Source organism: Rutidosis leptorrhynchoides, chromosome 11, assembly GCF_046630445.1.
Source record: "Rutidosis leptorrhynchoides isolate AG116_Rl617_1_P2 chromosome 11, CSIRO_AGI_Rlap_v1, whole genome shotgun sequence".
In the NCBI taxonomy this organism is placed as follows: Eukaryota; Viridiplantae; Streptophyta; class Magnoliopsida; order Asterales; family Asteraceae; genus Rutidosis; species Rutidosis leptorrhynchoides.
This window is the reverse complement of record NC_092343.1, coordinates 211,384,558-211,396,925: the sequence shown is the minus strand read 5'-3', so window position 1 is coordinate 211,396,925 and position 12,368 is coordinate 211,384,558. Positions and strand designations below refer to the sequence as shown.

Genomic DNA, 12,368 nt, shown 5'->3' with positions numbered 1-12,368 from the left:
GTTGATCAAGTGTCATTATATTATGCTAACTCATGCTTCAGTTCCCAACACTACTTCAAAAACATTCATAATTTAAACTCGAAGGTTTACAGAATATAGAAACTAAACAGTTTCCTTTTTGATGTAATACAGATAGCGCAAAGAGATAAATGATTTCAGATAAGAATAGTTATGGAAATATCTTCAGAAATATGGAGGATATTTATAATGAAAGATTAGAATATCTAAGATCAGAGGATGATGAAGAATATTATTCGCAAGAGTTTTAAAGTAAGGAGTAAGATATTCGCTAAAGACTTCAGTAGACACTTAATCATTTGGATTCTTTGAAGGCAGGTTTAGTCTTTGTAATTTGTCCACAGCCTCCTTCATAGTTTGCACAATCCGTTTTCCAGTTTCAAACCTTCTCTTTTTCTGAGCTTTTGCAAACACACTACTCTTTATCATCAACTTTTTACTGTTAAAGTCGTTTATAGTTTTTGCTGCTTCATCAGCATTTCGAGAACTAGTTCGCAGTTCAGGGTGTTTTTCAGAAACTTCACAATCGCAGTATGTAAGTCCAGGAGATAGACGTTATATGTATAACTGTTGGCGTCGACATGCTGTGAGATTTTAAAATACTGATTGCTATTTTCCAATGATTCGTATGACAATTCTCGTTACAAGATGCAGATAGGTAAATGATGGGTTTTGATAATTATAATGATTTTTTGGAAAATCAAAAATCAGTGAAGTTGTTGGTAAGTTTATTGCTAATGTGATGGAACATAAATGGTTCCCCGGCAACGATGACGAAAGGGCAACGTATATATCAAGGTTATAATAAGGTTGTTTCGACTGAAAAGTCGAAGTTGACTTGCTGGAGCTGTGACAAAACTGACTACTTTGAAAAGGAATTGAAAAGACATTTTAGCTAATAAATGCCAAAGGGTCTGACACGGATACATGTTAAACTATGACTTTGGTTTTATAAGTTTTTTAGGTAAATAACTGTGGGTAACATGTGGTTGGATCATCATCTCGATTGTTCATTATTTGAAGTGTCTTCGGGAATTTCGGAGGGTTTGAACACATATTGTAATCGTTAATATACATATGATGTTCTAGCATAGTTTTGAAGTCAAAGTATAACTTGGAAAGATATAGGAATCTAAGAGTGATGATACTGGTTATATTTCGAATTGAATTCTGCGATTTCAAGATCAGCATATGTAATTGAATTTGAATGAGTATGGTTGTTTTGATTTTTATAAAAGAATGTGTATTGTTGAGAAAACTAGTTAAAAACCCGCGAATTCGCGGGATTCTTTAAAAAAAATTATTAGAAAAATAGAAACGGGTTTTTTTATGAACATTGATTATTAAGGAGTCCAAAATTGGGTTTGTGGAACTAATATTTTCTTTAATATAAATAAAAATGAAACATTAAAATATGATATATAAATACTACAAATGTTATAAGACTTTGTGTACACGACGTTTGTTGTGAGATCAAGAACCTCGATGGGAGTAGATGTTCTTTGACATTCTTTACACGCCATGTAATAACAGCCGTTCTCTAAAAAAACGGTGGTAATTGTAGATTTCATAACATACATACCTACATGTCTCCAAATAATAAAGAGTTCAATTGCAAGATTGTAATAATCTAACAACTCCAAATTCAAAGTTTAATAGCCAGAAGTACTTTACCATAGATGGAGATAACTCATCCAAGCATATGAATAAAAAAATAAATAAATAAATAAATTAAATAAAATTCGAAGTCAAATACAATGACGTGCATGAAGGTGTCAACTGCCAAACTTTGTATTGGTTGATCTTGGTCATGAAGCTCCATCAGCCTAAGACTATGATACTTGTAAACAACTAATTCATTATGTACATTTTTAAAAATCACAAGTATGGTATGATAAGTGTTAAATAACATGAAAAACACAAGAGTTTTAAAGATACCTTGAATTTAAGTAAACAATACTTGAATTTAAGTAAACAATACTCGAGTACATTTGAAATTATCAAGACTTTTATAGCCTACCAATATGCGGACACCACAAGTCTACCATCGGTCCGTGTTCCTCGAAACTTGACAAAGCATCCAAAAGTGAGTTATAATCAACTATATGTCCAAAAACCCTAGTAAGTAAATTTTTTTTTTTTTTTTTTTTTTTTTTTTTTTTTTTGAAAAGCAAATAATATTATTAATAATGGAATATCAAAGTTACAAGGCCCTATGTATACTATACAATTGTGAAATGGAGATGCACATTCAGGAACTAATTTAGCGAGGGTAGCGACGAGAACTATAACAAACTAAAGAGGGAATATGAACTTGAAGAAACAAGCCGAGAAAGAGAGGGAAACAGTGACGATCCAGCGCCTACAAAGCTTCCACACTCTATCCCGATTAATCAGACCCTCGATAGAAGAAATAGAATTCGCAGCTATACTACATTGAGAGGGTATGTCAACCTATGCCGACGACACGATGTGGTGGATCCGCGACGAAGAAGGAAGGATTGATGAGCCATTGGTGCCACATGATTGATTTCTTTTTGCGCAATCTTTTAGATATCCAACTATAACTTTGAGTTTGTATTTCGGAGAGAATCGAGACGGGAGACCACATTTTTTTGGAAAATACATTTAAGTTTCTATGTTTCCATATTGTGTAGCATGTGATCCATTTGGTTGCTTGCCATATTGAGTTTCCGAGTTTGTTGAGAGCGAAGGCTTGATCATTGATAATCGCATCGTTTACATTGGAGATTAGTGTGTTGTCTTGGGCCCACCAGTCAAGAACGTGTTTCCATATTAGAGCCGATTTCGGGCATAGTCCGAGAATGTGATCAGTGGTTTCGATTTCCAATTCACATAAAGGGCACAATGTGGAATCGAGATCAATGCCACGTTTGTCTAATTCGGATCTTACCGGCAACTTTTTTTGTAGGGCTCGCCATATGAAGATGAAGACTTTTTGAGGCACAAGTTTGTTGTGGGGTATCGTTGTGTTAAGAGTGTTACCACCAAATTTTAATATGTTAATCAGATGTGACATAGATTTGGTGGTGTAGGTACCCGAGGGATCAAGAGTGTATTTCCAGGAATCGGGTTTGGCGGATAATGTGACCGATGAGATGATGTTGTTTAATTCCATTAATTCGTTAAGAGCTCGGCCAAACGGAGGTCTTGTCCAACACCAATTTCCAAAAGAGGAGCCGTTTTCTTGTGTAATTCTTTCAGCGACAGTTGCAACTTTGTTAGTCTCGAGCATATATAACCTGTGAAAAAGTGTGCTGAAACGTTCTGAGCCAAACCAAATGTCGTTCCAGAAATCGATGGAGGTGCCATTTCCGAGATTTTTTGTGATGGAGGATGAAAAACCAGTGCCTAAGTTGTTAGCAGCCTTGCCAGCTTTAATGATTTCTTTCCAAACCGTGCGACCTGAAATGTTCCTGCAAGAAACGTTAGAGTCCAGCCCCCCCCCTTCCCCTTCCCATAAATACTTGTGATAATTTTGGCCCATAATGCATTTTCCTCATTTTTAAATCGCCACCACCATTTACATAGTAGTGAGATGTTTTTGCTGAAAAGAGAGCCAATGTTTAAACCACCATTATCGTACGGTAGAATAATTTGATCCCATTTTATCCAATTAATTTTATTTTCAGAGGATGACCCACCCCAAAAAAATTTGCGTCTTTTGGCTTCAAGGAGGGTAAGGATGGAGGAAGGTGTGAGAAAGAGAGAGAAGTAATAGAGCGGTATACTGCTTAGAATGGATTTGATGAGTGTGAGTCGGCCACCAAACGAGACCGTTTTGGCAGCCCAGTCGGAAAGTCTTTTATCAAACTTTTCAACTATTGGATGCCAAGATGAGGGGTGTGATGTAGGGATGCCAATGGGGAGACCGAGGTATGTGAAAGGAGTGGTACCGGTAGAGCAATTGATATAATTGGCCATTTCATCGGTTTCAGAGGGAGAAGTACCGATTCCGTAAAGTTTACTTTTTCGGAAATTAACTTTAAGACCAGAGATTTTCTCGAAGCATTTAAGGAGTTTGGAAATGTTTTTCGCATTCCTTTTACTCCATTCCCCGAAAAAGATCGTGTCATCAGCATACTGAAGATGAGTGACGGTGATGTTGTCGAACCCAACTTTAAGGCCATGAATCTGACCATTAGCTAATGCCCGTTTCGCGAGGATGTTGAGTCCTTCGGCGACGATGATGAAGAGGAAAGGTGAGATGGGATCGCCTTGGCGTATGCCCCTACCTGGGGAGAATTCCTTAGTTGGGGAGCCATTGACGAGAATGGAAATGGATGAAGAAGAAAGGCATGCACGGATGAGACTAATCCATTTCAAGCCGAAACCCATGTATTGCATGGAGTTGAACAGAAAGTCCCATTCAATACAGTCGAAAGCTTTTTCGAAGTCGACTTTGAAAATTAGACCTTTGCGTTTTTTCCGTTTAAGTTCATCGATAATTTCGTTAGCAATGAGTACGCTGTCTAATATGTTGCGACCTTTGAGGAAGGCTGTTTGTTCAGCCCCGATGACCTTATGTATGACTTTGGCAAGGCGAGTAGAGAGGATTTTGGTAAGAATTTTGTAGTAGCTACCGATTAGACAAATAGGGCGATATTCATTTAGACCGATAGGATTGGGTTTTTTGGGAATGAGGGTGAAAAAAGATGCGTTACAGCCGTTCGAAATTTCAGAATTGGTCCAAAACCATTCTAAAGCTTTAATGAGGTCGTGTTTAACAAGGTCCCAATATTTTTTGAAGAATTTCATATTAAAACCATCAGGGCCGGGAGCCTTGGAGCTATCACAGTTAATGATAGCATCCCAGATTTCCCTTTCGTGTAGTTCGGACTCTAGTAAGACGTTATCTTGAGGGGAGATATATTGAAGGTGAGGAGCATTATCGAATGGACAGTGGTTGTTAAGATTGTTTGGTTTGAAGAGATTTTTGAAGTAGAGGAATGTTTCGTGTTTTATGACATTAGGATCTTCAATCCAATTACCATTAATGGAGATGCCGTGTATGTTGTTTTTGTTTGTTCTCTTTTTAATGAAGTTATGAAAGTATTTCGAATTTTCATCTCCTTCGAGGGCCCATTTAATTCTTGATTTTTGTTTTAACATGTTAGTTTTGGTTTTTTCTTTGTCGATGTGAGAGAGTTTGTCGTTTAACCATTTATTTTTCTCAATTTCGGACAGGGGTCTAGTTTCGGCTAAAGCTTCCCATTCGTTAATGGCATTAAGGTGATCTAGAATTTGAGAGTCGAGGTTATCGAGTTGTGAGCTGTGTTTTTTAAGTTCCATTTTTACATTTTTTAGTTTGTTACGGAATATACAGTCGGGGCGGTTACCGGTCGTAGGGATTGACCAAGCCCGAGCAATAACGGAATCAGCATCTTTGAGATCGAGCCATGTGTTGAAGACACGAATAGGTTTAGGTCCGGAATCAACGAATGTGTTTCTAAGGATAATGGGGCAATGATCAGAGAGGTCACGATCGAGGGTTTTGGAGGAAATGTTAGGCCATAATTTTAGGATTTCATCGGAGATGAGGAATCTATCAAGCTTACTAAATTTCATTCTTTTAATGCAGATTCGGGTGAATTTTTTCCCTCCAAGGGGTAGATCAATCAGGCCGGAGCTGTTAATGAAGTTGTTAAAGTTATTAGCCCATTGTTGATTAAATTCACAATTCATGCGTTCAAAGGTGTTTCTAACCTCATTAAAATCACCGAAGATGATAAACGGGAACGTGAGAGAGTTTACGAGGGAGGTTAATTCGGCCCAAAATCTGAGTTTTTTGGGGGACGAGTGTGGACCGTAAACATTAATTAATACAATCTTCGAGTCATAACCCGCCCATGACCCGCAGATAGCAAGAAAGAATTCTCCTTCAATAGCATAATCAAAGGAAAATATATTACAGTCCCATATCGTAATGATACCTCCTGATGCGCCAATCGAATCTTTTTGGACGAATTTATATTCAGAATTGTTCCAGAATGATTCAATGATGTAATCTTGGGAATGATCACTTTTTGTTTCTTGTAACCCTAAAATTGTAGGTTTTTCTTTAAGACAAATACGCTTGAGCCAACTAATTTTACCCAATTGCCCAATGCCCCGAATATTAAGAGAGATCGTACACATTTATAACAAAAAAATATAAACGAGAAAAAGGATGAGATGTTACCGAGCATTCCAGCGGATACCGATGCTTTGTCCGAATTCGTTTGTGTCAGTGCTTAAACCATTCGAGGAGCTCGTTGTCGGTTTGTTATTATTATGTCTAGAAGATGTCTCCGAGCCAAGGTTCTGTTTAGATGATTTATCTCCGACAATGGAAGAGGTTTTGCCTTGTTTTGTTAATTGTGAGAATCTTAGTTTTTGGCCACTCCGAGCGAGATGTTTAATGTATAGTATGTTTGATCTTGGGCGGTTTTTTGGGTTCGGTATTGGGGCAACAGGTGGGATGTGACTCACGGGATTGGTTTTGAGGATATCTTCTTTGGAACTCCATTTGAAAGGATGTTCTTTATCTTTCGGGATCAAGGTGGATTTTGTGCGCGCTACCGATTTTGGTTTCTTTTTGGATTTGGCTTTGCGAATGGAAAGTAATTCATCTAGGTTAAAAGGGTCAGAGGAAGTCGAATGGGTATGTGTAGGGGGTGGATCAGGCATTAGGCTAACCGGAGAGATATGGTGGTGTAGATTAGGGGATATAGGTGTACTTGGGTTCGAGTCTGGTATAACAGTTTCTGTAGGGGGAGAAACGTTATTTGTATTCGCATTTGGAGTAACTGGGTTACGGGTTGTGTTATAGATTGGGCCGCGAGGTGAATTGGGCTGGGATGGAGTGTTAATGGGCTCACTTGAGATGTGTGGGCTTGGTATTACATGGTCTCCGATAGGATCAGATTTAGTTTGGGAGTCTGGTGGGATGACATTGGGAGTGGGTTCAGGGTGTGTAGGTACAGGAGTAGAATCATTAATATTAGTAGGTATGTCTACGTTGGGGGTAGGACCGTTAGGGGAATTTATGGGGGAGGTTGGAGAATTACTTTGGAAATTGTGAGTTTCCATACGTTTAGAAGAGTGAGATGTTGAACCATTTTCCGAAAAAGAATTACCAGGGTTGTGATCCGAGGTGTTACCGGAGTGGATGTTGACGTGAGTATGTTGCGAGGGATCGTAATGAGGGTTATCGTCAAGAAGATCATCATCATCATCCATGTTTGATTCCTCATCGGAGATATGTTCGTTGATGTCCGAATCATAATCCGAATTGGATTCAGATGGTAAGTCATCCTGATAATTGAACATGGAAAAGTTTTGTACTTCTTTAACATAAACCGAGACATTCTTATTATCATCATGTATAATGACAGCTTGATCATCGATAGGTTTAAAGTTCATGGTCTTAATGATAACCGTACCATGCGATAAGTCTTGGTTGTTTTCGTTAGTAATGGAGCAATTAAAAGTTTCAACAATTTGGCCCCAATTACAAGCAATATCCCGAAAGGTGGACTCTAGCCAACAAGTGATCGGGACACCGAATATATTGATGCAAGCAAGACGGCCGGAAGTGGTATATTCTTCCGGATCCCACGGGTTAATATCGTCGAGCCAATTCCAAAGTGGGTTTTCCGGGTTATTAAGCATCTCAAGTGCAGGTCGTTTATCCTCGTAAATGAGCATTAGATCATGACCCCCGAGATATTTGATAGTGAACCCGGCAAGATTTTCACTTTGACAAATTTCATGAAAATATTCGAGATATTCTAAATCCTTGACCTTACCGATAACCGCGTGACCTAGTAAATCGATTAGGGGTTCGTTGACATTAACCTTGATAGTTGGAATTTTAGATTTGGAAGGCAGTTTGTTGGTGATCACCTCCATGAAACTTCGGTCGTCAGTAATATTAGAGGGAACAGGTTTGGGCTGTTGAACCTTAACTGGCTTAGTAGTCTGTTGAGTCTTGGGTTTTGGGTTATCAATTGAAGTGGTATCCCATGCCCTGTAAACCTTGAGGAGAAAGTCCCCGGAAACAACTAGACCTAAACGCCTAGCAAGTGAATCTTTGTCGAACTCCGGGACATCTATGAAACGAACAAACCCAAATTTTTTACCACTTTTAAGAGTTTTTTTAGGGATGTAAACTTCGTGGATGTTGCCATAACGTTTGAATATACCCCAGAAATCCACCGATGTCCAGTTTTCGGGGAAATTATGGAACATATACGAGGTGATGCGTGATTTATCAATCGGTTTCATGGATGGAGGGGTGTTAGATTTAGGTTTACCGAATTGCTTGATGAGGCTGACAGAGGCTTCACGTTGTCTAAAGTGATTGTAGATGAGATTTGAAGATGAATTTAGATTGGTGATATTAGATTTAGGGTTATGAGGAGCGGGGATAGAAGTGTTGGGTGGCGGATTGATATGAGATTTGGAAGGTGATTTCTTGTTATTCCGATCGACTGGTACCCAGATACCTTCGTTAAGGGGACGGTACTGGATGTGGTTGGCGGTGGCGCCGGTGGATGTTGGGCGGCGGTCGTTGAGCTTGGGGGTGAAAGGAGAAGTATGAAGGGGATACATGATACCAGAGGAAACAAATACAAAGCAACAGGATATAATATAATAAATTATAGAACATGAACGAATGAAATTAAAAAAAGCAAAAAGGATATACCGGAGTAGTACGCCGGCGGTGGAAAAGTAGAAGAGAGCCGTTCATATTCTAGAGAGCGTATGAGAGAGAATTAGTGAATGTTTTTCAATAATAAGCTTAATATAACTCGTACTACAATAATTATGAACAAAAACTACTATAATTATGCACAAATAACAAATACACATATAAATGCAAGTTTATTCTGTATTTTTCTAGTTGTTTTTGTAATCTGTACTAATTTCCGGTAGCATTCATCGCTTTGATGGAGTTATCGTGTTTTTTATATAATCCTTTTTTCGCCAAACAAAAAAAAATATAAATGGGATAGAAAACTTGCATTACAAAGTCTTAATGAGAAAGCATTCAAAATAATATCCTTATTATGCTTCACAAACATTCTAAAATAAACAGTCAATGTAACCTTTCCCGCTGCAAATTTCCTCAAGAATCCTACACTTAGCACTGAAGGACAACACACACAAAAAAAAAAAAAAAAAAAAAAAAAAAAACGAAGATTAAAATTAGTATATAATATAGAACAAGTCAACATAACAAAAATAAAAAATACATAATATATGATCAGGACAACAACACTTAAGTTTGTATATTCATATATGATCAGGAAACATAACAAAAATAAAAAATGTGTTAAGCAATAAAATCAATTAGCATAAAAAAATACATAATATAGATCCAGTCAGGTAAGAACATCTAAAGTGCATGAAGTCAGGTATATAACAAATAGAAATTCTAAAAGACATATATGAAAGGTATATTTATGTAGCCTGTCAAAACTTTCATTTAAATAAAAGGAAATGGAAGGTGCGACTATAGATAAAATTCATCTCAATAGTAGTTTGTCAATTTTGACCCGTTTAATTACAACAGAGTTAGTAATTATAGGTTTAGTAATAACCAGTAATTTGAAATGGTACCTTATTTTCTTGACAAATAACAGGATCTCAAAGCCAGACTACATCAATAAAATATCAGCTACGATCAAAACATCTAGACATTTCCTTCCATCACCAAACTCCTTACCTGGCACTTTTTATGATAATCACCTACCACACATAAAGAGGAAACAACGATGTAACCATTTTTGTCATACATATGATAAAAATATAGTTTTTAGTTTAAACATGCAACATGAAGTTTATTCAGGTAACTAAAATCAAAAGTCCAAGAATATAGCAAAAAAAGTTATGACTAAACTTATTGATAGAAGTATGATAAACTTATTGCTAAAAGTATAATTTTATGAAGCAAAAAGCAATTAGATTTGGAAGAGAAAAAAATATCACAAATAAAGTATACAAAAGTAAAAATCAATAGAACGAAATTATTAGTAAGAACAATAGAACGAAATGATTGAAAGTAAAATTACTTACAAATAATGATATAATCCGAAGATCAATCTGTATTAACACCTGCGTATAATAACATGAACCGTAATCTATGAACTGAAAATCACTCGTAAATAATAAATAATGAAGAGAAAATCAGAGAATATATATGATTTCGAAGAATTGCGATTCTTGTTCATGGTTTGGTTTGAGTTCATTTGAAATTCGGAAGTCAAATAATAGGAGGGAAATTAAAGGAGGATCAAAAGTAGGATAAGAAAGGATTAGACTTGATTTTGAAAAATACAGTTATTTAGGGGATTTGAGATTAAACTTTCGTTTTTTAAGGAAGGAATCGATTCAGTCAAATCCCTGAACGCGTAGAAAATAATCTTATAATTAAATCCCTTTCAAGTTACATTGTAGTTGCCAGAAATGCGGAAATCAAGAGATTTGACTCAATTGATTTTGCTATTATCTTTGAAAAAACAATTTAGGGCGAGTTTGCAAAGGGATCAACATTTTGAAAAAACGATTTAGGGCGATTTTATTGTTATAACAAATGACATGGAATTAATAAAATGTTTGCGTCTGATTTAAGGAGATATACATGGCGTGAGTTATCTCCAAAGGAGATTTTAATTTGATGATATATTTTTAAAAGGAAATTATTTGATGATATATTTTTAAAAGGAAATTACAGTATTTTTTACTTTTTATATAATGGTGGTGATATTTTCAAATACAAAAAGGATAGATCCACATGTATTTCATGCTATCTTCCAACAATACCCTCAAATAAATTTTAAAATAAAGTCTGTACAATATATCATTTAAGGGTATTTTAGGTATTTTAAGTTGAATTATCAATTAGGAGAGTGGATGTGTTTATGAATAAATAAATAAATATGAAGTTTAACCGCATTTTGCATAAATAAATAAATAACTAATTAATAAATATGAAGTTTAACCCGAATTTTGCATGTATAAAAAGCTTTTTATTTTTTTACATAAGTTTTGTTTAATTATTATTTAAAATAATTAGAAGTTATTTTATGAGAATTCATCACAAAAATTTCATTTGATCACGTTAATTTTTTTATTTTGTTTCTAATTTTCAAATTTAAGATCTAGATTTTACAAATTTATAACTTTTACCTTAAAAAATTATAAATTAACTAACAATAATAGAGTTGTAATCACTTGTATCCATAAATTTGCTTGAAAACAAAGGGACCAATGAGATGGCGACATGTGGCGCGAAAATCACATTTGATTGAAAAAAAAAAAATTCGAAAATTTTTTTTTTTAATTTTTTTTTCGAAAATTTTTTTTTCAAACTTTTTTTCCGAAATTTTTTTTTTTCGAAATTTTTTTTAAAAAAAATCATATGTGATTATGTAAACCCAATCACATGTGATTGTAAACCCAATCACATGTGATTGTAAACCCAATCACATGTGTTTATGCATGGCAAATCCAATCACATGTGATTGTACAATTCAATCACATGTGATTGTGCAGGTAAATCACATGTGATTGTAAAAAAAAAAAAAAAAAATTTAAAATTTCGAAAAAAAATTTAAAAATTTTTTTTTCAAAAAAAATTTTTTGAATTTTTTTTCCAATCACATGTGATTTTCGCGACACGTGTCGCACTCTCATTGGTCCCTTGAATCTCAACTTAATTTATGGACTCAAATGAATATTCCTCAACAATAATAATAATTAGTAATTAATAATAATAATATAAATATAAATAATATTCATTAATTATAGATTTATTGATTCCGTATGAATTGTAACAGTCCGATTTATTAAATGCATTAGAGAAATGAATTTAAATCATTTTAAATAATAACCTAAATTCCCTAATTTTATGGAGCCTGTTTAATGCATATTGTAATGTAATACTAAAAAGTTTTAAGGATATATAAGTCTTTCAATCTATATGTTTAAAATTTATTAGTAATTAAAATTCGTTATGTGAATGGATGGTTAGATTAGTGTGTCATATTTTGATCTAATGGCTAAGATTTAATTTAAAGACTTAAAATGAAAAATTATTTCACAATTTTGCTTTTGCTTTAATAAGAAGGGAGAAGGGAGATAATGTGTATAGTTGTTGATTGCTGAATCAGATTCGAAGAATGTACCATATTAATTGTGAATTTATATATCTCTCGGGTATTACCTACCCGTTAAATTTTTTTTCACAATTAATATTTTGTACAAAAGAATTTTATTACAGTCTTTACGAAAATATATATGTGTATATTTTCGTACAATTAATATTCTGTTTACAAGGTCCC

At 34.9% G+C, this 12,368-nt stretch overlaps 1 protein-coding gene across 1 annotated transcript; it reads right to left on the bottom strand.

The window, feature by feature from the left end:
• Window positions 1-2,467: 2,467 nt before the first annotated feature.
• LOC139875387 (uncharacterized) lies at window positions 2,468-3,274 on the bottom strand. The gene has a single exon (XM_071862723.1). It carries the CDS (start codon window positions 3,272-3,274, stop codon window positions 2,468-2,470), a length of 807 nt encoding a protein of 268 aa, XP_071718824.1.
• Between the last annotated feature and the right edge of the window lie 9,094 nt (window positions 3,275-12,368).

Bases quoted from the DNA above. Each gene is read 5' to 3' on its own strand.
- LOC139875387 (XM_071862723.1), bottom strand. From the start codon at position 3,274: ATGCTCGAGACTAACAAAGTTGCAACTGTCGCTGAAAGAATTACACAA.